The 27443-nt window shown below is 38.1% G+C and overlaps 2 protein-coding genes across 8 annotated transcripts in view; both read right to left on the bottom strand.

Annotated features, from left to right (window-relative positions):
• Window positions 1-884: 884 nt before the first annotated feature.
• MTFR2 (mitochondrial fission regulator 2) lies at window positions 885-26799 on the bottom strand. 4 transcript variants are annotated; one of them, XM_059177479.1, is made up of 7 exons: window positions 26764-26799; window positions 14852-14967; window positions 10519-10623; window positions 9920-10032; window positions 8764-8909; window positions 7434-7797; window positions 885-3497 (listed from the first exon to the last, which is right to left on the bottom strand). In XM_059177479.1, the coding sequence occupies exons 2-7, from the start codon at window positions 14912-14914 to the stop codon at window positions 3290-3292; spliced, it is 999 nt and encodes a 332-aa protein (XP_059033462.1). In that variant the 5' UTR covers window positions 14915-14967; window positions 26764-26799; the 3' UTR covers window positions 885-3289. The 4 variants fall into 4 exon arrangements, with proteins under 4 accessions (XP_059033462.1, XP_059033459.1, XP_059033461.1 ...); XM_059177476.1 differs by lacking the exon at window positions 26764-26799 and adding an exon at window positions 15484-15850; XM_059177478.1 differs by lacking the exon at window positions 26764-26799 and adding an exon at window positions 15598-15850.
• Window positions 24273-27443, bottom strand: part of BCLAF1 (BCL2 associated transcription factor 1) — a 29743-nt gene continuing 26572 nt past the window's right edge. For all 4 annotated transcript variants that reach the window (XM_059177472.1, XM_059177474.1, XM_059177473.1 and 1 more), the window contains 2 exons: window positions 27013-27225; window positions 24273-26851 (listed from right to left, as the gene is read on the bottom strand). In XM_059177472.1, the coding sequence (XP_059033455.1) occupies window positions 26846-26851; window positions 27013-27225 (219 nt within the window). In that variant the 3' untranslated portion in view covers window positions 24273-26845. The remainder of the gene's footprint in view (window positions 26852-27012; window positions 27226-27443) is intronic.

Here is a 27443-nt window from a genome sequence, read left to right as displayed (position 1 = left end):
GGAGAAAAGACAGGGTGGGGATAGACAAGAGGGGCAGGAACAACAGCAAGAACAGAGCTGATAACCAGAGAAGTATCCGAAACTACACAGAAGGAATAAGAGCCGGGTAGCAAAGCTACACTGCTGCACGTGCTGTGTCATTATGCATGTTTGGGGCTGCAAGTAGTGGAAAACCCAGAAGGCCTATGTATCTTATTTCTCTCTCTCTCAGGTAGCAAGAAGTCTGCAGATAGGGTGCCTGGGTGGTTCAGTGGGTTAAGCCTCTGCCTTCAGCTCAGGTCATGATCTCAGGGTCCTGGGATCAAGTCCCACATCGAGCTCTCTGCTCAGTGGGGAGCCTGCTTCCCCCTTTCTCTCTCTGTCTGCCTCTCTGCCTACATGTGATTTCTGTGTGTGTAAATTAAATAAAATCTTAAAAAAAAAAAAAAGTCCAGATAGTTCTGGACTTCTCCACAGCTCTTTGACATCCGGGTTCACATCTCTGTGATCCAAAGCCTGTTCCTCATGGTCAAAAGATAGCTGCCGTATGGCCACTCCTAACTGGAAGGTGACTGGGGAGAAAAGGATTGGAAAAGAAGGCGAGCCAAGCAATCAGTTCTCTAGCACAGCAAGAAAACCATGGGCTGTTAAGAGAGGGATAGAGTCTGGCAAACTGGGTGGGTGCCGAGTCCATTCAAACGGAACCTAAATTCACTGGCAGTCCTAGAGGCTGAAGAATCTAGGGAACATGTAAATTTCCACACATTTGTATATGGACCAAGAGGGACAAAATATATATTCCAACCCTATGTGTGTGTTTCATCTGTATTACCCAAGGTACTCTCCCTACAGAACTGTACCCCCTGCCAAAAAAAAAAAAAAAAAAATTCAAATTTACGAAGCAGAAAGGAGAAAACATGAATTTGATTTGCTACAAAAAATAACCAAGTTCAAAAAACACATTTACAAAAGTACAGAGTATAAATGGAAAAAACAGAAAAGAAAATAAAACCATAGCCATTCATATTTGTGTAGAAGTAGGCAAAACTTATCAAAAAGATTCTTCAAGTATTTCTACTTCCAACAATCAAAATCAATTTCTAAGAATAATTTTTGATCACCTTGGGAAGGATTTTTAGAAGACTCAATCTGTATGATGCAAACTTTAACCTTTTATTTACTTACAGAGAGTGAGCACAAGCAGGAGGAGTGGCAGGCAGAGGGAGAAGCAGGCTCCCCACCGAGCAAGGAGCCCGGTGCAAGACTCAGTTCCAGGACCCTGGGACCATGATCCGAGCCGAAGGCAGATGCTTGACTGACTGAGCCACCCAGGCATCCCCAAACTTTAACAATTCTAATGAAAAAATACTTTGTATTCTTTGAAAATCTCTAAGTCCCTCCAGACCAAGTAAACCAGATCACTACAAATTTTAAAAAAGACTCAAAAGCTCTTAAATTAGGAAGTCATGATTGTTTTAAGAAATTATTTTTAAGGAGCACTTGGGTGACTCAGTTGGGATCCGGCTTCTCCCTCTCCTTCTGCCTGCTGCTCTGCCTATTTGTGCTCTGTCAAATAAATAAAATCTTTTTTAAAAAATTTGTTTTAAAACATCCAAATATGTTATCATTGACTGAGTACTACAATATATTGTTTCTTAACCCATGAGCATGATTTCTGTCACCCTCTAGTGAGACCCTACTGCTCTCCAATGAGACACCTTAGGTCATTTACTACTTGGCTTTTAGGACCTTATGTATCGTGTAGAACACGAATGTACACGCAAAGAGAAATCCATACACCTATTGCCAGTGGCCAGTTAACTGCTGGATCTTCCAAGAACAGAGACAGGTGTTCTTAAGAGTCAACCCTCTTCAGTGCCTTGCTTGACTATATCCCAGTGCACACATTTCATTCAACTTCATTGACAGATGAGATCTTCGCCCGTGAGGGAAAGACTGGCTGCTTACTTCCGCAATCTTTCCTTGCCGGTGTACACTCAGCTCATACTGTTCACGCCTGCGTTGGTCCATTCTTCCTTTGGTTCACTCTCCTGACTGTGAGATGTGGCACCCAAACGGAAGAAAAGCAAAAGTTTCACCTAGAAAGTACTGTCACATAGAAGAATGTTAACAACCAAACGACCGCTTGAGGTTTAATTCTACCAACAATCGACAGGGATCTGGGACTGGGCTGTGAGTCCGGCACTGTGCCCCTAGCCGAGGACACAGAGCGAGACTGGGTTCCCCCCCAACTACAGCTTGAGTCCCCGTGTGTCCTGCCCTAAGCTTGGTGCCTTAAAATATACAAAAAGAGATGATTCTTTCTCTGAGGTGGTGGTTGGCAATAAAATGCTGAAGAGTGAGCAGTGAGACAACCCCGTAATCAATCCCTCAATCACCCACTGTCACTGGAAGTGTGTCCCACACAAGTGACTCACATATGTGACTGAAGGTTTTCAGACACCCTACATGTTAATAAACCAAGCTCCAGTCTCTGCTGTGCCAGTTAGATGAAGGGTTACACTTAGATTACTTTGGCACTCTGAGGATTATTTCCTCAGGGAGAGACAGGTAATACTTAGTTTTAGTTCTATTTATTTTTAGGACGGTGCTGTGAGGATCAAATGAGGTGAGCAAAAAAGTACTCCCAAGTTAGACATTTCTACACAAATGCTAAACATTAATTTTTAGGAACATTTGTGCTTTATGATTGTAATAATTCTAAAGTACACAATACTTTTTTGCCTTCTTAGAGTTAAGAATTTCCAGAGATGACATGATTAATGTCAGAGATGGCACACGCACACCGAGTAACTCAGAGACGTGAGTGGGGCCATTTCTCCTGCTCCGATCCATGCCGGGAGCCAAGAAATGTTGTCACTGAAGAGAATTACGATACTAGCTACTTTTTAAAAAGCACTGTTAACATTCTATTTAACTAAATAACCTAGTCTTTATAGTTGAGAAAAATACTGGGAGTATCCATGTAACTCCACTGAGGCAATCTGTCACCATTCTCTGGTCTCTTCAAGTTTCAGACACCTTGGCCCAACTGCAGACAGCGACATCAAGTTAGCACCTGTCAGGAGAAACCTTGACAGACTCATACACAAGTATTTTTCAAATCAAGTGTTTTATTTTAAAAAAAAACTTCATAGTAAGCCAAAAAGCTAAAAGGAATGTGTGAAAGGGAACAGAAACCACAGAAACAGACACGGTACCAGCCAACAACCACATGGCCCATTCTGTGCAAGTACTTCAAGAGAACCTGAAGGCGAAGATGTATCATGAATGACATACTTAAGAAAAATTAAAACACTAGCTTTACGTTATTATAGCTCACTCTTGACGTTTCTGGACTAGAAAACGGAGAAGATTCCCAAGACCTATTTTCTTTCTCAAAGGAATCATCTTCTTGGAATGCAAACTTCTGCTTAAGTGCATGGGATATTAAAGACACTGGATCCCAATGTGAATCTTGTCTTTTCCTCTTCTGAATGGGTCTACCTCCAGGTGACCTATTTAAAAAAAAAAAAAAAGTTTTTTAATTAAAGCCTTGTGTAATGTAGCTCCTTAATGACAAATACACCAGAAATATAAGCATAATACATTACAACCTAATGATTCTTCAAGATTGAAAATTTTCGCCAAAGAACAAGGAATCTGGAAGGCACAATGAATTAGGAATCAGAAATCCAAGAAACTATGGTTTCTTCTGGTGGGTGGGACTCCACCACAATCTTGCTGGGACCTGAGATTATCAAATATCTCACTGTGCTAAAGATCTTTATTTTTAATTTTCTCATTTTCCAGTGGAAAATTTAAAGACATATTTAAGAACTTTCGAAGGGGACTAACTGAATTCATGAAGAGAAAGCTACTGGGCCAATCATTCATTCAGTCTTCACTCAATGCCTACTACTACGCCAGATTCCATTTTATGCTTTGAGAGTACAGCCATATCTTACTCCCATGGAATATTCTGGTAACAGGAAATCATCAACAAACAAGTGAGATCACTGCCGACAGCAATGCATGCTATAAATAAAATTAAGTAGGTAATGTGACAGTGACTGGGACAATAGCACCTTAGATGAGATGACCAGGAAAAGTTTCTTTAAGGAGATGGTGTCCTCCCTATAAATGACCCCAAGTCAGCGTTAGTGTAAACATGCAGTGGAGGCATATGTGAGAAAAAAGAAAAACAGTTACAGCTGGAGCGCAGAGAGTGACATGAGAAATAGGTCATGAGGTCAGAGACAGAAGCAAGGACTGGACCCTGGGGGTACTGAGAGGCCACAGCAGGGTGTCTGAATTATATTCTAAGCATGATGGAAAACCATCAAAGGGTTTTAAGCAGGGAATGGCCAGACTGAACTTCAAGTTTTATTTTGTTTGTTTTTAAAGATTTTATTTTGAAGTAATCTCTACACTCAGCATGGGGATTGAACTTACAACCCCAAGATTAAGAGTCGCATGCTCCAACTGAGCCAGCCAAATGGCCCTGGACTTCAATTTTTAAAGGATCACCCTGATTACTCTACGGAGAAAAGGTAAGGAGGCAAGAACGCAGAGAGGCCAATTAGGAGGCTATTGCAGAAGTCCAAGTTAGAGATGGTGGCTTAGATTGGGGGTGGCAGTTAGATCATGAGGGTACACACATTTGAACTGTATGCTGATAGAAAGGAAAGGAAAAGGATGATTCTAGATGTCTGGACTGAACAGACACCTGGGTGATGAACAACTGGGTGATGGTGTTGCCATTTACTGAGATGCAAAAACTTGGAACAGAACAGGTTTTCAAGGTGGAGAAAGTGGACAGGTAGGAAGGAAGAGTTCTGTTTTGAACACATGAAGCCTGAGACATCTGTGAGACAAGCAAATGATGTCAGGCAGGCATTTCATTAAGTAGGCATGGAATATAGAGGAGAAAATCAGGATAGAAAAATAAATGTGAATGTCATTAGCATATCAATGGTATACACAGCCACAGGACTCCGTGAGATCACCAAAGGAAACAATGTGGATATAGAGAGAAGGGGACTGAGGTCTGAGCCTTGCACATGCCAACATAGACACCAGGCCAAGAAGCAAGATTAAGCAAAGGAATAAGGCATGGCCAGTGAAGTAAGAGGAAAACCAAGTGTGATTTCCCTGAAGCCAAAGGAAGACAGTGTTCCAAGGAGGAGGGAACCACAGACTGTATAAATACTGCCAAGATATCAAGTAAGAGGAACACTAAGAACTAACCATTGTATTTAGCAAGGGAGTCACTGGTGACCTTGATAAACAGCAGTTGTCAGTGGAGTGGTGGGGACAGAGACCATATTACAGAAGGTAAAAGGCGGCAGTGAGAAAAGCAAACAAACTATTGACAACAAGAATTTATACCATAAAGAGGAGCACAGAAACAAATAATACCAAGGATATACGTGTTTTGAAGATGGGAAACAGTCAAGTACGAGGAGAATAAAGTAAAGAAGAAAACTTTGATGATATAGAAGACAGAAGGGATAATTTTAAGTAAAATCCTTGAGAGGATGAGAGAGAAGGGTAACCAGTGACCCAAGGGAGAGGCTGGACATGAACAATGATACTTTATTCACAGTAACAAGATAGAAGGCAGAGAACATGAATAATGACTTTGTAAATGTAAAGAAGGGGGAAGTCTCATCTGATTATGGAGTAATGTATAATGCAAGGTTAGCTGTAGAAAAATGAGATACTGGGGGTGGAGGATAGAGTCTATTGGCCTCCTTGCTGTGTCTCCACTGATGGTAGTAGTCGGAGCACAGTCTGACACTGACTGGGCCCAGTAGGCCCTCTTGCTGGAACAAGTGTGCCCATCTAGCCACAATATTTCTCTCTGTACCAGGTGCTTCACAAATGATCAAATCATAAACTCATTAATAATGAAATGATGTGGGACGCCTGGGTGGCTCAGTTGGTTAAGCAGCTGCCTTCGGCTCGGGTCATGATCCCAGCGTCTTGGGATCGAGTCCCACATCGGGCTCCTTGCTCAGCGGGGAGCCTGCTTCTCCCTCTGCCTCTGCCTGCCATTCTGTCTGCCTGTGCTCGCTCTCCCCCGCCCCCCGATAAATAAATAAAATCTTTAAAAAAAAAAAAAAAAAAAAAAAAAAAAAAATAATGAAATGATGTAGCTTTCCTAACACTATTATATAGAAAATGTATTTATTTTCTCACAAAAAACCTCAATGAGGGATTTCCAAATGAACATGGCAGATCTCTGTGAAATCCTACTAAAATGACAGTAAAGAAATGAAAAGGACACAATACCCACAAAGACAAAGAAATTATGAGAGAGTGCGTAAGAACCACAACAAAACACTGAAAGCTGGAAAGCTGATGAAAGCAAAGATAATGGGGGTTGAGCTGCCTTCCTGAAAACAAGGACTGAGGAGAAGTCTACACACTGAATGAAAGGTAAACTCAAGACTGAGTCCACAAGTGCCCAGCATAAGAAATTCAAAAAGGAACTCTTCAGAGCATGGCATCATGAAATTCCCAAACACCAGGACTAAAGAGAAGATCTTAAATGTTTCAAGAATAAAGAAACGGGCTGCATACATGGTACCAGGAATGAGAATGACATCAGCTTCTCAGTAGGAACACTGGAAGCTAGAAATCGATGGAATGACATCTTCAAAATTCTGCAGAAAAATGATTTTCTGCCACTGTATACCCAGCCAAACTAGCAATGAACTGTGAGAATAAAATAGTAACATTTTCAGAATGAGGTCTTAAAATAGTCTCCCTCTTTACAGATCCTTTCTCAGGAAGGTATGGGAAGATAGGACACCCCAGTAATGGTAAGGCAACACAAGTGAAGGGGTACAGAATGCCCATGATGATGGCCAAGGAAATTCTCAACATGGCAAAAACACAGCAGGCTTGCAGGAACCAGAGATTGGAGCAGGACAGAGGGCTCCTACCAGGGAATTTATTTTAAAAAGAAAAAGAGAAAGAAATTCAGAGAGACATTAACAGCAATAGAAAATAAAATTATTCAACAAACAAAACGTAACTATAGCAAAGGAAATGGCTTACCTGTGACTGTTTACTGTTATAAAGATGTAAATTCTGAATACTGATTTAAGTAAAGCCTATGGATTTAATTACATTGGGAAGATGGAACAAGAGGAGTATTTGTGTACGTGTTAGAGGACAGGATGGCTGGGAGAACATACTCTTGTTTTAACAAAGGGAAATACAGTTAAAGTATCAAGAAATAGCAAAGGAAGTATGTTGTTTAAAAAATGCAGATAAGACACTAGAAGGAAGAGTAAAAAAACTGGAAAAGAATTCTTTCTGGGAGAGGTGTTTAGAGTAAAGAGGAATAAGAGAGAAGACTTGTCTGTAGTACTTTAATAAATACAATAAGTCACTAAAACATGAACAGAACTTGGTGCATTTCTCAAGTTATGGTAACATACCGTTCAATAGCACGAAGTTTAACCTTATTCATGTCCTTTAGTACATCCAACATGTTTGGAACATCTTTATTTTCCTGGTTTTTTGAATGACTGTAATTGGTCTTACTGTCAGCCGGGTGCTGTTTTTTCATTTCATTTGCGGAATTATCTGAGTCACACATATTATTAGATCCTGACTGTGTGAGAGGAGAACAGGTCGGCTGTGGAGAAAAATGCTGAGGGGGCAGTGGAGGAGGAAGAGGAGGAGGAGGAGGAGGAAAAAGCATTGAACTTGAAAATGGATCTGGCTGGACACTCAGTTCAGTAGTCCCTGGTGATGGTCTTTGTCCCAAACCACGAGGCTCATCATTCAAGTCAAAGAAGCCTAAAAACAAAGTAGTCTTTTGAAAAATCATGCAAAATTCTAACATACCACATAACTAATTAGAACCAAAGCAGGAACAATTTCTGTAATTTTACTGAAATAATGATAGGGTGGCCAGGAAAGAGAAGGAATCCCATCTGCTTAGTAATTTTGATAAGAGTCAAATCAAAAAATAAATTTATTTTTAAACCAATTAGGATTGTCTGTGTAGGCCTATAAAGGGAGTAAAGGTGAGAATGCATTTTAAAAAGAAAAATATAAAGTTCTTTCTCAGTAATTAACATACAATCTGAATTTCATCATCTATTTTTAAAAAAGCTAAAATATAATTAACAATTTGTAGTTCGAAACACTCAGACTGGTACATTATGATGGCACTGTAGAAACAAACCATTTTCTAGGCAAGAGCCTAGGATGGGTACAGAGTACTATACTTTCACAACAGACTTGCTCCCTAAAGACTGTGTTCTTAACAGGACTGGTTTAAAAAATGTATGTGTGCATCTCACTTTAATTGCTATTATATAGTATTTATATATTATAAATATACAACACTATATGAACATTTCATGTTGTATATGAATTATACACGTGTGTATATATTACATACATGTTGTTTAAAGCAAGTCACATCTCTAAACACGGAGAAAAGGATCATCTGAAATACACTATTCAATGTGAATTTAGTGGAAGGATAGCAGCAATAACTTCAAGCTACAGATACATGCTCTTCTTTCAAATTAACATGTCCTTCCTCATAAATTTCAATGCTTTTCTGAAGAGGTAGAAAAGTTTCCTTCAATCTTCAGCAGTATAGCTGGAGCCGATACCAGCCCCCTCACTACAAACGTGCCTTAACTTACTTTAAATAAACTCCACGCCTAGTAATTGCACATCCCCAGCAGCATGAGGACAGGAATTGCTAGCCCCGCCCCATCGGACTGAAACAAACCCCATGTGACTCACCCACATGCCTACTGGCTTTCAGTTCCTGCCTTCCCACGATGGCAGCGATCTGGGTGCGAAGAAAAGTCAGCTCCTCTTCAAGGGCAGTTATCTTTTTAAATGCAGCTTCACCTATAGTCCCATCACTTTTCATTCGTTTACTCTGTCTGAGAACAGGTGAAAATGGATTTCAAACTGATTGAAAAGAATGGGAAAATTCCATTTTCTCCTCTTCTTCATGTTTCCATATACTATTTCTGTGCATAGAAGGAAAAAGTACACAATGACATAATAGAGGGAGGGAGAGAGAGTGAGAAATGGAGGGAAACTTTCCTGGAGCAATAAATTCTTTGAGTCAAAGAGGAATGAAGACACAAAAAAAATAGGGAAGTTCTCTTTATCCTGTGATTGTCTCTAGACTGGCTGAGGACAAGGACAACTTCTTATGTAACTCTGTATTCTCAGTATCTGGAACACAACAGTTATAGGTAACCAAAAGTGGTAAGTGAATGAAGGAACAAATCTTGCTCTTGGACTGTAAAACAAAAATAATTACCCTGTAACTGTTCTACCTATTAGATTTAAATACAGTACAGATTGATTTATTTAGAAATAATGTTGATTTACTTAGAAATTCTACATATTCTGAATATAAGGTACTGAAGGGCCTTATTTAATATTCAGCATTATGTTAGGGGTAAGTTTGTGGTATTCTGTTTTAAAATAGATAAATCAGTTTGATAAATTTAGCCAGAATATTTGAATAATTGACCCTTATTGTGCTGACAGCCTATATCTGAACATATTAACAAATGTTAACACAACAGTAACACATCCTAAATTTTGAAAGATTTTTAACATCATTGCCTGGTACACAGTAAATACTAAATACCTTTTGGTTAAATATATAAAATAAATAAATATATATAGTATGTAGTGTAGGAAACAGCTTTCTCCTAAAAATGGACATACTGATTCTGACATTCTTTTAATATTATTCTTTCCTAATCCTGCATTAAGAGAAATGGGAAAAATGAAATAAATCCTTATTAGGAAGATACAGGGCAGTAAAGACAGTAAAGACAGACAAAAGGCTCAATTAGAATGATCAAACTTCAACACATGCAAGAACTCAGATTACAGCCCATTACCCATTTTCCAAAGTATATCAAATTACCGAAATCTGAGATAACTGGCTTCTTCATCATTTGCCACACACAGAGTATCAGCAAAAGATGGAACTACAGATCCACAGTTACCAGAGTCTACAGAGTTCAACAGTGGGATCAACTAAAGGAAAAAAAAGTGAGAGAAAAAAAAAAAAAGTCAGAGCTCTGCAGGGGTCTGGGGCAGGGGTGGAAGGGAGGACACATGCATGCCCATGGAAATTACATAAATTAAAAATACAAGAGTGAAAAGGAAAAAGAATATTCAATACCAAACATGCATCTGTTAGCAAGAAACAATACTGAGAAAAATGTTATTCTGAAGTCTACATATGTAGCAATATATCTCTACCCTGGTTAATATCATCTATCATGAAACACAAACTAGAAGAATAAAATAAGCTATTCGGGTGTTGCTTTGTACCTTTCCAACTCTGAATGTAATTACTCAAAGAAGTAAAAACAAAAACATACAACAAATGACTTGTTTCCACGAATAAACTAAAGGGTTTTGGCTTACAAGAAACCTTTCTTCTTTTGTTCTACTCTGACTCTGGTACCGAGGTTATTTTAGACATAGTACTTAAACAATGCCTATTGACAGACTTACCTCAAAATTAGGCCTGGGACAAGGTTCTAGAGGAAGAATTTTCCCAATAATACGAACAATACTCCGAGCTGATCCATAGTCTTTATTTTCTCTAATCTGCAAAACCTATTTATACAGTGTTTGAAAAGTACTGTTAAAGCATGTTTTTATCTTTGAAGAAAAGCAGATGTAAATGCACTAACACTTGTTTAAAAAAAGATACATAATGGTATACTCAAAGTATTTTCTTCAAAGAATTAAACTTTATTCATATTTGTCGTAAAAAAAAAAAAAAAAAAAAAGGATGGGAGTTAACCTATATAATATTCCAGGAAGAACGGTCTTTCTGATAACGGCAAAATACCTTTGGGAACTTTATTCAGAAGAACTGCCTCCCCTCTTCCCAGCTAAACATATCTTCTGGCCCAATCAAAAATCGACAATTTTGAGTTTGTCGAGCATCAGCCAGTACAGAGTAAACTCATGTAATTCCCTTTAAAGGTGAGATCCTTTTTAGAGGTATAAATAAATCCTCTTTAGTGGAACAAATGTAGATAACTTTAAAAACTCTTTACTTACAATGCAATATATCAGCTAGAAGTCAGTTCTTAAAAAGATGACAGAAATGAAATGTAATTCATTTACTGTAATTCATCTACTGTAATTCAAATACCACCTATCTGTTGCTTTGGGCTTTCCAGACTGTATAAACTACTCCCAAAAGAAGCGCCCCCGAAATAGGACATAACATTTAGCAGATTTCAACACAAAGTAAGCACTTTCTCTTTTTAAAAACCAATAAAACTTGGGACTTTTAGTTTTTCCTCAGATCCTATAACAAGGACAAAGTTTATTACAAGCAACAGATATAGGTAGCATCCTAACAGCATCTTCTTGAAAATATCCAATAAGCAGATGGATATACAGTTTTGGAACTTGGGAAAAAATATCTGGGATTTAGACGGAATTGGGAATCATCAGCAGACAGAATACATGATAGGTAAAAATCGAAGCCATTTGACTAGTTGAAAAGAACTAGGGCTAGAGAGGAAGACCCAGAAGCCATTGGCACACTGGATGCCATCTCTCCGCTTTGAAGTAGTAAGGGTTCTGAATGTATCTGATCATATCCAAACACTTGAGTCTAAGATTAAATACTGATGCCACCAATTCTGCCAGCTCAGTCTACATAAAGTCCTCCATGAATTCTGTATTCATTCTCCACTCAACCGTAAAGGTCCTCTGCCACTTGGCCCTGTTTATCTAGCTGAATTACCTACTCACTCTTCATTAACAAGGACACAAGCTCTTTTGAGTTAAGCCATTTTCCTCATTGTCTCAAAGACAAGCCAATATTATCCTAACTGCCAAACACACCCATGTGCCCAGAGGGCCCAGCTCTATCTCAAGCCCTAGAACCAGCTTTTTGTACATCTCTTCTAATGCCAGATTCACATTCCTCATTCACATTTGATTCTCTCTGCTCTCGGGAGCTTCCTAGGCTCTGAATTCCGAAACTAGTTCCAAGGAGTACCATACAATAGGACACCTAACTACATATAACTTCATTTCATTTGCAGTTTTCTCTTTGCTTCATTAGATTGTAAAGTCTTGGCAGGCAAAGACATGTTTGTGTTGGTTTTCAATCCTACAGGGTGGTAGTTCTTAACCATAGGCATACTAGAATCACCTTGGAAGGTGGGTTCCAAGAGAAATAAAACACAAACCACATTTGTAAAATAAATTTTCCAGTAGCTATATCTGAAAAGGTAGAAAGAGGTGAGATTATTTTCTTAGTATATTTTATTTAACTCAATATGTATATATTATCATTTCAACATGTAATCAATATTTTTAAAATAATGGCATTATTTTATATTCTTCTTTTCACACCAAGTCTTTCAAATCCATTGCATATTTCACATCTATCAGAGATCTCAATTCAGACATTTCAAGTGCTTGAAGATGACATCTGGCCAGTGGCTACCATATTGACTAACACAGCCTGGAGTATACTGATCCTGGACCTAGTAACACTAGAATCCCTGCCAGCCTGAGCAATTATATTTAAAGTGTTCTACAGGCCACTCACACGCACTGTTTCCACGAACCACAGGTCTGGAGGTTTTGCTACAGTGAGGGCTACTCACTGTACAAAAATTGCCACCCAACTCTTGGTTAACTCGGATGGTACCTTCATGTCTCACTCTACAAGTTCCATCCTGACAAATTCCTGTTCTTCTCTCTCATCCCTTCATTGCCATCCTCACCATTCTGATGCTTTCTTCTCCTTTTACTACTCCTGATCCAGCACCCTCATGTTGACTTTACTGGTGTGACTTTCCTACCAACCAGAGAATTTTAATTGTTTCAGTGATATGCTTACTACCAATCATGAACTACCCCAACAACTCTAAGCCGGAGAAAAGAAATCACAGAACAGCAATATTCAGAAAGACTACAAATCCACGCTGACTTCAGCAGAGTATTCTGCACAGGTATTCTGCAACCTCTTCAGAACATGTCTTGTTCTCTACCGTGTTGCCCAAAGCAATCCCTAGTCTCTGCAATCTACAATGTCACCATTTCTGTCAGTAGCCTTGACTTTGCTCTTAACTAAGAAAACTGAGAACTCCAAGGTGACAAACCTCAATTTTCATTTCTCTACATTCAAAACCTCTCCACCATCTCTCAATTTTTTCATACTCGACTGCCCGTCTTTTTTCCAAGGCTTATATATTTATATTCCTTTTTTTTTAACTTTTTTTTTTTTTTTGCCTGATAGCCTTTTTTTTTTTTTTAAGATTTTTATTTATTTATTTGACAGACAGAGATCACAAGTAGGCAGAGATGCAGGAAGAGAGAGAGGAAGAAGCAGGCTCCCTGCTGAGCAGAGAGCCTGATGTGGGGCTGGATCCCAGGACCCTGAGATCATGACCTGAGCCGAAGGCAGAGGCTTTAACCCACTGAGCCACCCACGCGCCCCTATATTTATATTTCTTATCCAACTACCTTCTCAAGGGCACTGCTCAATCACTCACTATTTCATTTGAATCTTAGAATTTTTCCTGGCTGTGAGGTTCTTCCTCAATGCTTGCAAACATTAAGTTATCTCTAACATCAATTTGATGGTCGCTCTTGATCTCTTTTCACAAACTTTTCAAAAGAAGGTGCAACCTTCCTTCTTCAGTCATTCTTCAAAATACAAGGCAGTTACCACTCTCCACCTATAGAAACCCTTAAAGGCATCAGTAATCTAATGATGAGCAAATCTTTTACTCAAGCTGCCATTATCTTTGATCCCACTATTTCTGAAATTCAAAAATGCATCAATAACATCCAACAACATCTTCCATTCTGTCAAAGTCCATGAATTCAAATATCATAAGAATGCAGATAACCTTAAATCTGAATCTCTTTTTCCTACATTCTAGAACCACTTATCTATCTGCAGGATATTTGTATTTATAAAATCCAACAGCACATCTGGCTCACCTTATCTCCCTACTCAAACTAGTTCCTCATACTGAATTGCCCATTTATAATATTTATAATATAATAATTGCCTATTTGTAATTTATAACCAGTCTTCAACTTTTGTTTAAAATCTTTAAAGCATCCTGGACTATTACTCTCTTCTAATTCACAACAAATAGCAACACTTTGCCCATTCTGTAAACCCAACTATTCTTTCTTATATTCAATCTTGTACTATAGTCTGTATATGTTTCTTATTCCTCATATTTTATTTTAAACATCATGAATACCAGAACCATGTATTGCTACTCTGTTATCACCTGCAGAACCAAGCATATTATCTTAGATGTAGTAATGCTCCCTAAGTAGAAAAAATTGAATTTGCTTATAATTCTCAGATCTAAGTCATCCTCTCTCAAGATTTATGCTGAATTTGTTGAACTATAACTTGCCTTATATATCCAAATACCAAAATTAAATTACCTTAAATAAAACCACTAGTTAAAAATATATTTTATCTATGAAAGCAAAAATCTATTTTGCTGCATTTGCACCTTTTGCTGGCATTTGACCTATCCTGTAAATAAGCTCCTAATATTTTTATCCTTTTTTAAGTAAACTCTACCTCCAATGTGGGGCTCAGACTCACAAGCTGGAGACCAAGAGCCGCATACTTTAACAACTGAGCCAGCCGGTACCCCTAATCTAATACCCCTTTTAACTCAAACTACCAAAGGTATATTATTGCAAACTCACCTTCGTTATACCTGAAAAGAAGCAACAATTTTGCCTTAAATGTTTACATATAGATCATTTTCAAAATAAGACCCAACAACAAATACAACAGTGTCATTCAAATCAATTAAAAGATATTTACCTGGTCTATGGGAACACCAAAATATTCCAGCATTTCTCTTAAGATATTCAATATGAGTGACATTGAGGAGACAAATACATAAGCGAATTCAAGGAAACATTATCGTTTCTTGATACCTTCAGGAAAAATAATTTAGAAAATATTACTCTCGACAAAAAGAACCAAGAAACAAAAAAAGAATGCCACAAAACTGTATTAAGTAACCTGGAGGAATCCTTTCGGTTCACATTACACCATCCGCTAATTCTTTTGGCCCGCAGTATTTTGAAGGAGAAAGTTAAAGAGAAAGAGAGGAATGGAGAAGTGGGGATGAGCTCGTAAAGGAAACTTCAATCTATCAGTTAAATTTCCACTGAAAGTTCATAGGATGTTTAAGCCTTCATTAATAAATATCAACCAACAATGGATTGGACACCTGGCAGGAAAGGCTTTAGGAGAGCTGCGACGGCGAAGTCTGCGCTGTCCGGGAAGCTGAGCTGAGCTCAGGCGACCCTTGAAAGAGAGCAGGCAGAGGGCCGACTCCAAGCTTTCCTAAATGAACCGCGGCTCTGTCTCACAAACGAATCGGGGTACCATCCATCCTCCTCATGTTAAGCTAAGGAATATGAACCCCAGATATACGACTTATTCACCCAGTAACAGGCCGAGACTAGCGCCCCGTCGCGTCACTCGCTTTGGCCGCAAGCCTCCGCAGAGGCTCTCCAACCCAGCTTGGTCGCCTGGCTCACCCTCCTCCCAAGTCGAACCTCCGAGCAACCACCGGAACATCAAGCTGCCTCGAATCCGCAGTCTGCGAAGCTCGTGGTGCACCTGTCCCGGTACAGGAGAGCTCGGACGACGACTCAAGTCGGCCCGCGCGGCACAGTTTGCAGGCCACAGACAGTAACGACGGCCCCCGACCGACCCGGGACTGGGCACTGGAATCCCCTCGCTCGAACTAATCCCTCCTGCGTTCCCCACCCACCCTGCGGCTCCCTCCTAGGACTGGCGCCACTTCCGCCTTCCTGGACGAAAATCAAACTCCGCGGGCCAAACTCGTACCGGATCTCATTGGACAAGGCTAAAGACCGCTGCTTGGGATTGGCTGCGGAATGACGTCAGGTCAGTTACGGTTATTTGACCCGGCCGCGGGATTTTTTCCAGCCGCTTCTTCTAGGGGGCGGACCTTCCGCGAGTCAACCAATAGAAGCCTATAGACAACTGGTGGGCGGGGACGCGCAGAGATGGTGACGCACGTGCAAAACGTGTCTTCAGGTTCCTCCCGGTTAAACTACTGGTGTCTACAGCCGGGCGTTTTGGAGCCATTATGGGTTTGGGGCCAGGCCCACAAGCCAGAGTTCGTGCCAGTTCGTAGAGAAAGTGTGTCGTCCCTTTCACCGAGACCCTAAACGGGGCCGTTCTCCCAAGTACTTTTGCCGTGGAGTCGCTATTTATTGTTTGACCATTTCATTCAGCGAACATTGTTTTTGGGACTCGCAGAAGCTAAACACAGTGCTCGAGGGGTATGTAGCTTTGCTGTACTTAGAACGTTCACTAAATAAACGCCGCTGGTTATCTAGGCTACCAGATACCGGCTGGACGTTAACCTGGCCTAGCCGATAATACTGAAGACCAAGTCTTATCAGATGATACCCAGTTTTTTAAGAATTTCTGGATCGGGGATTACTGACTTCCTTTTTTCCCTATTTCAGGTAAAGATGCACTGCTTACCGACTTCTATTTTAAAAAGCTGGGGGAGAGGGTATTTTTAAACGAATTTCTCTATGACCCACATTTATTCAATACTGAAAGTTTGTTAAGTTGCCGGGCACTATTCCAAGCATGGGGAACATAATAACGAGCAATACCGGTTACGTTTCTTGCCCTGCTGGAGATTACATTCTAGTGAAGTTTTTTTTTTTTTTTAATAGCATCTCTCTCCACTGTTTTATTTGATCACCCACATACATTCTTGCTCCTCCTATCGCCAAACTAGAATGTAAACACAAGAATAGGTTCTTTGTTTTGACCCACACCGTTTCTGTAGTGCTTTAGAAGAGTGCCTAGTATATGGGGGGGGGGGGGGGGGGGCCGCGGGTCTGGTTGTCTGGCATATGCAACTCTTCATCTCATGAGGAATTATAAATTCGGGCTCCTCCTTGGGCATAGAGCTAACTTTATATATATATATATTTAGCATGCCTAGTATATACAATGGGCAATCAATACTTGTTGGATAAAATAACTGGATATGGGATCAGAGGGAACTGACAACAGAAATGACTTGTAATTAAGTAATTGGCAGACTATCCCAACAGTCCAAACTAGAAATCATGAAAGTAGGGGCAGAGGAAGGCTGTTGGACAACGTAAAAGTAGAAGGCAAACAGATCAGCAACCCTACACGGAATCAGCAAGTCACAATTTTGAGTTCCTTGTCTTCCTTTTGTGGATCTTGTAACCTCTCTTTCCACAGCACCCAATAGGTCCAGATAACGTTACCAGCCGCAAAACTGCCTTCACCCTTCACTATTAAGAGAGCTTCACATTCAACTGATTCAGGTAGCAAGCTGGGCCCGAGTCAAATGCTACACTCTCCATGAATGCTTTGCTGACAACTTAGTCCTAACATTTCAGAGATCTTTCCTTCATTTTATGTTTACTAAGCACTCATACATACTCCTTGATAACCTTTAGTGAGATTTGACATTAATATTTCCCACTTGCTCACATTTACATGAAATTATTTCCTTGGCCATTTAGAATGATGCAAGACTCAGGAAAGCTTAACTTTAGTTACATTTTCTGTTGCTTTTGAGTAGTGTTCAGAAATATGGTGGCTTGCTTTGTAGGATTTTCCTGGTTGTGTTCCCCTCCCCCAGTTTGACCTAGACCCTCTCCTCTTGTCTCTATCCTACTCAATGATTCCACTTTCGATACTTTCTTCTCAGTATCGGGGTCCGGTAAAGGGGAGTTTTGTCTTGACAGGTCTGTTTTGAGAGTTCACTAGGGTAAAAGTGCTCAAGTCTCTCCAGTCCTGTGGATACCTTGCATTCACAAGGGAGAGGACAAAAGTCCAAGTTTCAGTTGACTAATTTGAGATTCTGCTTTTCTCAAGTCTTTCAGAAGCTACCTCAAGTCTTCCTTCTATTCACACAGAAATCAGCACCAGGCAGATGGGTGGTTTTCCCCATCTGCTATTTGGAGATTCTTCACCTAGCTTAATTGCAAATGCTGTTCAGAGGTATTTGGTCTTGCGATCCCAATGTGTTTTTCCATTTTCCTGTACTAATAATACAACATAGTTAAGCATCATGCTATGTTCTGGATCCCCAACACCAAGAATGTTTTATTCATCTTAACACCCAATGCCAGCCATACTTTTTCACTGAATAAATGAAAGGAGAGAGGCTGAGGGCCGGTTTGGACAAAGGCTAGAAAGATGTGTATACTCAATCTTGCCCACTGCCCAGCAGAACCCCATTAGCATGTGCCACAAGTCTTAAGTTTCTGGTGATAGGTGAATTCAAATTACTGTAATTATCTTAAGTAGTAGGACAGAATACAAGTCAACATTCTATCAAAGTAGGAAACATCCTCTCCAACGTTAACCATAGAGTTCATGTGATCTCCAGATTGGGTTGTACCCACCCAGAAAGTTCATTTAAATACTACATTTCTTTTGTGGTTTTTTTTTTTTTTTTTAAGATTTTATTTATTTGATAGAGACAGAGCAAGAGAGCCAACACAAGCAGGGATAGTGGGAGAGGGAGAAGCAGACCTGAGCTGAAGGCAGACACTTAACGACTAAACCACCCAAGCGCCTCTAAATATTACATTTCAAGAAGAAAAATACTTTGGCCCTTTTTCCTTCTACTTCTGCCAATGCTTGAAGCCTCTCAGGGGTAGTACCAAAGCAGTACACTTAAACCAAACCAGTGCTATTTTTAAAATTACACACCTTTTAAAATTGATTAAACCTTTATAATTATTTATTCAAAAATCTTAAATATTGAGAGCAATTAAGACCCAGATTTTCCTTGATATTAAAATACTTCAAATTAACTCTCCTGAAAATGTCATCTTATCTTTCTGACAACAGATAAAAGTTAAGACCAACTGTATTTCAATGTCTACTATATATCTATAATATCTTCACGATAAATTGCTACTTACTTGTGATATATTAAAATTATAAAATCTAAGTTAAATGTTTATAGTCTAAAAGCAGGATTTCTTTTTATTTGAACCTTTAAATAATTTAAAAGAAAATCTAGGTTATGCTCAAAGGTCTTGTGTGTCTACAACTACTCATTCTATTTTTGAACAAAAATAGTCTACTACAGCTAGACCTATCTAAAAGCATAAAAGCGAACTGCTGCTTGAGTTTTTTGGTTCCATTTTTTTTAGAAGATTCATAGGACTTCAGATTCTGTAATGTTTCCTGATACAATCATATGTTCACAAGTAGGTATGCCTTGACTCTTGTCAATCACTTAAAAAGAGTTGGTTAAAACCTAGAACACAGAAAAAATAGTTAAAGGATGCCCTTCCAGTCTTACTCCATTTCTGGATCACCCACACAGTCAGCTATACATCAGTGCTGTTTGCATTTAGCCCTTCTCATTTTTAGCAATAATTAACTCATAATTTTCAATACTGTCAATGGCCCTAATAGGAATAAAAACATTCTACATTATAAAAATTTCAAGTAACTGATTTGGATCGCCTTACAGCTAATAACAAGTTATTTGCCATCCAAAAATTTGACATAAATAAAGAGTATACCCTAAGTCTTAAAAAACAATCTAAATTTAAATTCATTCCTATCACAACACTGAAAGAAATGTAGCAATATGCAGTACTTCTTTTTAATTATCACTGGTAATTCAGTTGATAACATACAATTTAACAAAGAAAGCATCTGAGAGTAAAAGGTAACTCTTAATCTTGAATTAAGTAATCCAGAGAACTAGGAAAAAAGTTTTAGCTTCAGGCAGCACAGACCTCCTAACAAAGAGATCCAGATTCTCCATACTTCTATAAGCAGAAAACTTGCTTTTCACAAGCTAGCTACTCTACTTGCCAGGGGACCTGGGTGGCTCAGTAGGTTAAGGTTAAGCATCTGAATCTTGATTTCCGCTCAAGCGGATCTCACCCAGTGCTCAGTGGGGACTCTGCGTGAGATTCTCTCCCCCTCTGCCCTGCCCTCCAACTCCTGCACATGCACGCATGCGTGCTCTCTCTCAAATAAATAATCTTTAAGAAAAAAAACCTAGTTGTCAAATATCAGCTCATTGAGTCAGTAACAGTCTGTGTACCTATGGTTCGAGGTTCTGTCTCCTCTAAAGATGGAACATGTTAAAATGATGAGGCAGGACAAAGTAATATAAAATGTGCTTCCTATAGAATTTGAATTTGACTGTTTCCTCTTTTAAGGGAAAGCCCTTTAAATACTTGAGGACTGCTATCAAGGACCCATCCCAGTCATCAATGCTCTATACTACTGTAAACATATCTTCTCCATCAAGAACCCATTTCAGTTACCATTTCTCTACTTCTGTTCATGGCAATCTGAAATCTCTTCCATTCAGCATATTTTAAAGCAACTTAGACGGCACTAGGTTTTAGCGACAGTCATAAAATAAATTGGCTGATACCAATCAAACCTCTCTTACACTAGTGTATCATGCTTTCACTATACATTCAAGGAGCGTTTACTTCATGTATGTATGGCATGTAGTATGTCTGGCATACACAATGCACAATGCTCAAAACTAAACATTTATTCTGGGAAAGGAAGACATTTAAATGGAATGAGTTGCTAGCCTAAAAGAATGTGCTACATTCAATGAGCACAAAAAAAGAACTTGGATATTTGCTAGCATGCAAGATTTTAAGATAGGTAAGTGAACAAGGAGTGAGTGGGTAGGGCACAAAGGCAAAAACCAGCTCAAGTTGTTCACCTTAACTAAGTTTAGGCAATGGGAAGGTTTTTAACTTAAAAATGACATTAATTTTAAAACTGAAAAACATCCCTTTAGATGGCAACTAATGGATGAAATTTAAGGGTCAAAGAATACAATTAGGATTCTACTGCAGCAGCTGAGGTATCTTTACTACAGTATTACAGGGGTTAAAAGCGGGTAATGCTGATTTTGAAATCTGAGTATTGCCAACAAATGTATGCATAGACTATAAGCATATACTGACAGTAACCAGTGTTAAATAAATTTGGTGTTTTATTGTAACTTTCTTTTTATGCTTATATTTGGTGATGATATTCAGTTTCTTTCAAAAAATTCCAAGTGTACTTAACATTCCCCTCAAGGCAGCTTCAGAAGTACCCTAATAAAAAGTTGAATTTTCCCTTCTTGGTACATTATTGTATGACCCTCCACAGTCAAGGGCCAGCTAAGGTAGCAAACAATTACTCAGAAAGATGAGAATGGTATGCTTTTTCTGTGGCTTTACACACTCCATGAAATTCGCCAATTACTGTGCCAGTACCAAGAAGTTACCATTGCCAAATACACAGGTCATACTGTCAACAGAAGTCCTTCCAAGTCACCTAATTTTGAGGTGTACTTACTTATCATCTACTTTTACTAAAAGGCATGCCCACTGGGAAGCCAGGCAACCCCAAGACATTACTAAGAAAAATCTGATTCTGATTCTTAGGAGAAAAGCATTAAGACCCACTTGTCCAACCCTCTTCTACTTGCAAGAATCAAGATCATCTTCTGTACTTAGAGAGTACAGTAAATCAGTTCACTGTGGTAAACCATCTAAAATATCTGTAAGAAAAATATTCCTCTTATGCAGAGATCATTATAAATAAGGCACATTATTTGAGATTCTTTTCCTAGTAGTGAAGTACCATCCTAGTGCCTGTGTTTTTTTTTTTTTTTTAAGATTTTATTTATTAATTTGACAGAGAGAAATCACAAGTAGACAGAGAGGCAGCCGGAGAGAGACAGAGAGGGAAGCAGGCTCCCTGCTGAGCAGAGAGCCCGATGCGGGACTCGATCCCAGGACCCTGAGATCATCATCTGAGCCGAAGGCAGCAGCTTAACCCACTGAGCCACCCAGGAGCCCCCTGTGTTCTTTTTTTAACCAGTGGGATCCATTTTTAAAGGCTAAAGAGGTAACATGATAATATAAAGAGAACTGGAAAACTTAAATATATAACTTTAGCTTTATCTGCATAGTCAACACACACTAATCATTACTGAATTTTTGAGAAACATAAGAACAGCTAACAAATCTATACAACCTCTAAGGCTCTTAAGGAAGACAATGGAATACAGCAAATTTCCACGTATTCCTGGATTCTAAGAAACTGAGTACTAACAAATCTTGTTAATTTAAAACTCATTAACATGGACTCCTAATTTTTAATATCTACCTCAATGAACTGAACAATTAGAAATTAGACTCTCGGGCGCCTGGGTGGCTCAGTGGGTTAAGCCGCTGCCTTCGGCTCAGGTCATGATCTCAGAGTCCTGGGATCGAGTCCCACATCGGGCTCTCTGCTCAGCAGGGTGCCTGCTTCCTCCTCTCTCTCTGCCTGCCTCTCTGCCTACTTGTGATCTCTCTCTGTCAAATAAATAAATAAAATCTTTAAAAAAAAAAAGAAATTAGACTCTGGACATTCAGATTTAACAATGGTTTCAATAATATTTGATAACCCTAAATGCACTTTAACATAGTATTCTAAAATTTTGTTAAAGGATGTATCTTGATCTACTATTCAGAGAGTAAGTCTAGTCAGATACAATCCCATGACAATACATTTTATTTCTCCAACTGCCTTCCCTATTTAGCAACTACATAAATTGAAACAGGTCTCTGCACTTCTCTGAATGCAAAAGTAATACTGTTCCATATGGAAACAAATACTTCCAAAGGGATTCCAACTGAAACCCAAAAAAGGAAAAAGTGTTCATCATCATTAGCCATCAGGGAAATTCAAATCAAAACCACATTGAGATACCAACCTTACCCCAGTTAGAATGGCAAAAACTAACAAGATAGGAAACAACAAGCATTGGAGAAGATGTGGAGAAAGAGGAACCTTCTTACACTGTTGGTGGGAATGCAAGCTGGAGCAGCCACTTTGGAAAACAATGTAGAGATTCCTTAAGAAATTAAAAATAGAGCTTCCCTATGACCCTGCAATTGCACTACTGGGTATTTACCCCAAAGACACAGATGAAGAGAAAAGAATGGCCATATGTACCCCAATGTTCATAGCAACAATGCCACAATCACCAAACTGTGGAAAGAGCCAAGATGCCCTTCAACAGACGAATGGATAAAGAGGATATGGTTCATATATGTAATGGATTATTATTGCCTCCATCAGAAAGGATGAATACCCAACTTTTGTATCAACATGGATGGGACTGAAGGAGATTATTCTGAGTGAAGTCAGTCAAGAAGGGAGAGTCAATTATCATAGGGTTTAACTTACTTGTGGAGCATAAAGAACACCACGGAGGACATTAGAAGAAAAGGCAAAGTGAATTGGGGTAAATCGGAGGGGGAATGGAAGACGAGAGACTGTGGACTATTGAGAAACAAACTGAGGGTTTTGGAAGGGAGTCGGGGTCGGGGGATGAGTGAGCCTGGCGGTGGGTATTAAGAAGGGAATGTAGTACGTTGAGCACTGGGTATAATGCATGAACAATGATATCTTGGAACACTGAAAAAATTAAAAAAAAAAAAAAAAAAAAAACCTACGTAAACCTTAGAGCAAAAAGAAGTTAAAGGTCCCTAACAAATAAGCATACTTTATTTAAGGAAGGAAACTGGTATAGAACATTAAGAACATTAAAATTAACCAGTACAATTCATTAAGTATCCACCGAAAGCTCTTACTTGTCTAACAAAGTTTTAAGGGGATAATTTGTCATTTTATTAAGCAAAATGTATTTGCCTTAGCACATAAATTTCTATGAAAATACTTTTGTTTAAAGTTGACAGAATGGTCCACTTTATATTTCAAATAATTTCTAAGAGTGGCATGGTAAGAATTATACCAGATGTTACTCAAAATGAATGAGTCTGACAAAAGAAAATCAACTTCTTTAGTTAATGCCCATTACAGTTTTTAAAAAGAGAAGTAATGCTGATTCTTTGTAATATTATGGCTACCAAGTTCCTGTATTAACACAAGAACTGGAGGACTAGACTAGAAATCTGGAATTCCTGTATTCTCTAAAAATAACAGAATTATCCACTATAAAATTTTAAAAAAACAGTAAATGGGGTTTCAGGAGTTTTATAAAATATTTATCAGCCCCCCAAAAGCCACAACATACCAGTAATTTTACCAACAGAGGAGCTGGTATTCTAAACTCTATAAATAGGCCATAGAAATCAGTTGTATAGAACAGACACAGAAATAGTCTCAAAATCAGGTAAACAAACAACAGCTATTACCACTTATGACATTTTATTGGCATATGACAATTTACAAGGGTCCCTGTTGCATTATACATCACACTGAGTAAGAATCGTTTAGCCATCTACATTTCATTTGTATTGGGTAATATTTTTACTCAAATTATAATTTAATTCCCAACACTTGATTTTAACTGTGACAAAAGGGAACAAATAATTCCTTAAAGTTGGATGCAATTAGAAAAACATTTTTTGCTATATTATATTAAAATTCCTAGGATGTTGAAAGGTATACACACCTAAGTAAGGACTGAGTCATGGCCTTCTTAAACAGCTTTCTTAATCCTTTCTGGAAATATCCTTTGGTTCACTTTTATTTTCCTTCTCTAGGCAAAAGGAAGTTTGTTAATGCAGGTATCAAAGTTATTATTTTCTGCCATTTGTTAACAAAATTCCTTACTAAGAGGAACCATTCAGCTTTATAATATGTTGTGAAGTGTGGAATTAAATTGTGGCTTAAAAAACACAACACAGGCTTTCTCATATGCTTGGCTCTGAAAAAGATGTAACATCCACAATGGCATCCTATTGCAGAGTTCTATCACCCTTCCTACTAAATTCTAGTATAATCCTTTCCTCAATTTTGTTTCATAGAATAAAAGTAACCAAATCATGTTTCTTTCTGGGTTAAAGCAATGCATTTGCATTTAAGATATAACTTGCTGTTAGGATTTAAGGAGCTTTATTCCCACTCCCTATTCAATAGTTTCTCAGCAAATTCCCATTCTCCTATTGTCTTAAGTGGAAAAACAAAACTGCACATTTAGATTCATGCACAGAGATTCAAATAATCTAACCAAATAATAACTGTTAAAATAAAAGCTAAACTTATTTGTATAAAATAAAATGATTGTGAAAATTCTCCTGTGTTGAAGATTAAATCCATGTTGCTTTAGCATGTAATTAAGTAGTATTCTGACTAGGAGAAATTAGCTGTGTCCTGATTAATGCAATACAAACTTGCTCTGAAAGTATTTCCTCTGCTTCTCTGTAACAATTTCAGAAAAGACAAAATAGGAGAAATCATGCAATACTAAAGATCCCAGGGCCATATACATCACATAAATTGAGTTTTGTTTTCTTATTTTTCCCTCTTAGCAAATGCCCCTGGCCACAATCTAGGTGCTTGGAGCACTGCAAATCAAGTGAAGATGAAAGATTCATGTACTTAAGATCTTTGAAAGTTCACACTAACAGAATAAGCATTACCTTCTTTTAATGCAAACGTATGCAACTCATTTGGTTGCTGAATTAACAAATGAAATTTGACTAATTTTATATATGCTCATAGAGCAAGACAAACTTAATACTGAAATTTACTATTTTGGATTTTCATCTTAAGAACTATCAGCCTAAACAAAGGTAATTTACATCTGAAAGAATATCTACCTGAAGAATAGAACCCTTGGGAAGAAAAAGAAAAAGCCATTTTATAAGTTGCAACTGAAATAGGGGGAAAAGTAAAACCAAGTTAGACGAATACTGCAACAAACTTCCTGCCAAAATTTTTTATTGAAAAACAAGTTACTTAAAATACTACTAATGAACAATGTTTTGTTTATCTATTTTTCCTTACAGTTAGACTACAAACTAATGTTTCAGCTGTCCAGAAGCTCAAATAAATATGAAAGATATGAAATCAGGTACACCTTTCTAATGTATCAAGTTATTCTGCAGGATAATCCTCTTCCATACCAAGACCAGGATTAAAGTAATACATTTGGTAGGAATGGATTTTTTTATTTGTATTATTATAGACCAGTTCCTCTCTCAACAGGATTAGCTGATATCTAAGACCATGACTCAAACTTTCAAATAAGAATAGAAAGAGAACATTGAATTTTGAGCCCAAAAAGTGAAGGATCAGTTTTTATAGGCCATTGCTTGCTTTCAGTTAAAAAAACAAAAAACAAAACCCCTCATACTTGTGTATCTTTTTAATAGCTTGTACTTTTTAGCGATTGGTAAAGCTTTTTATTCCTCTTAAACATCTGCTGACATGTTAAACTACCTTAGTTTACCAAAGTAAAAACCTTTTCTGTGGTACACCTCAAAAATTAGTCACCCTACAATGTAGTGCGTTTGAATTAAGGAGAATGTTAAACAGATGTATACAGTTAAAATAATTAGTGTGGTCTCTATAAACTTCTGTTCAGGAATTTGTATGTAGAGCTAACGTTTACTTCAGAATAAACATTAACAAACAGGGAAGGAAGAGAATCAGAACTTTCACAGAGCTGTACTTGACCATATCTTATAGACAAAGCGAATTACAATGCATGTAACAAAAACAGTAAAAGTATTTTTTAAAAGTTGATAGTTACAAATATGGTACGTTAACAATTTTCTACTTTATTTCAGTACAATTTTCAACATACAGTCTACTATTTTTCAAGATATTTGAAGACTTAAAACAAAATTTCTATTGACTACTTGCAAACAGTAAAATTTAAGTAAAATGCTTACATTCTTATTTGAAAACAAAAATCAGGTAAAAAAAATGGTGGGTGCAAGTTCTGCTCTCTGTTGCAATCTCACTTCATATTTATTACTCCTAAAAAACAGAGAGAAAAAAAGAGAAAAAAGATTACCAAAAATATGGAGTGAAAATGATCCATAATAAGCACTGTCCCTAAAAATGAAATAGTTAACAAACTGGCCCACCAAACCCACACTGAAGAAAATGTGTCAGAATCACAAGTTGACATTTTCTACCTTTTCTTCTTTGCGTCTGTCCTTCTTTTCTTCGTTATTTTCCATGGTCTCTTCTTCATCTTCAACAATTCCATCCCCTTGGTATTTGTCATGAGTCCATTTTGGACTGCTACCTGATTTTTTGAAGTTAAAGCGCCCTCTGCCACGTTGAAAAGTACCACGACCTCTTCCTCTTTTGGCCCAATAATCCACACCATCATCTCTGTCATCATGCTACAGAGAGGTTAAAAAAAAAAATCATCACTAAAATCTCTTTCTTAAAGGGAAAATGATCATATGCCCACAATCATACTCATGGTATAAATATTCTGAAGACTAGGGTATGTAAGATTGGTAATGTTCTAAAACACATTAAAACAAATCCAGTAACACTGAAGTTTTCGGCAAAAATATTTTCCATTGTGAAAACAAATAATTACATCTTACTTCTT

The sequence above is a fragment of the Mustela lutreola genome, chromosome 6, assembly GCF_030435805.1.
Source record: "Mustela lutreola isolate mMusLut2 chromosome 6, mMusLut2.pri, whole genome shotgun sequence".
Classification (NCBI taxonomy): Eukaryota; Metazoa; Chordata; class Mammalia; order Carnivora; family Mustelidae; genus Mustela; species Mustela lutreola.
This window is presented reverse-complemented; position numbering and strand designations above follow the sequence as displayed.

Coding starts and splice junctions, on each gene's coding strand:
- MTFR2 (XM_059177479.1), bottom strand. CDS start 14,914: ATGTCACTCATATTGAATATCTTAAGAGAAATGCTGGAATATTTTGGT. Junction 8,910..9,919: donor GCCAGTTATCTCAGATTTCG/GTAATTTGATAT, acceptor ACCTGTTCTCAG/ACAGAGTAAACGAATGAAAA. Junction 3,498..7,433: donor AAACTTCGTGCTATTGAACG/GTATGTTACCAT, acceptor TTTTTTAAATAG/GTCACCTGGAGGTAGACCCA.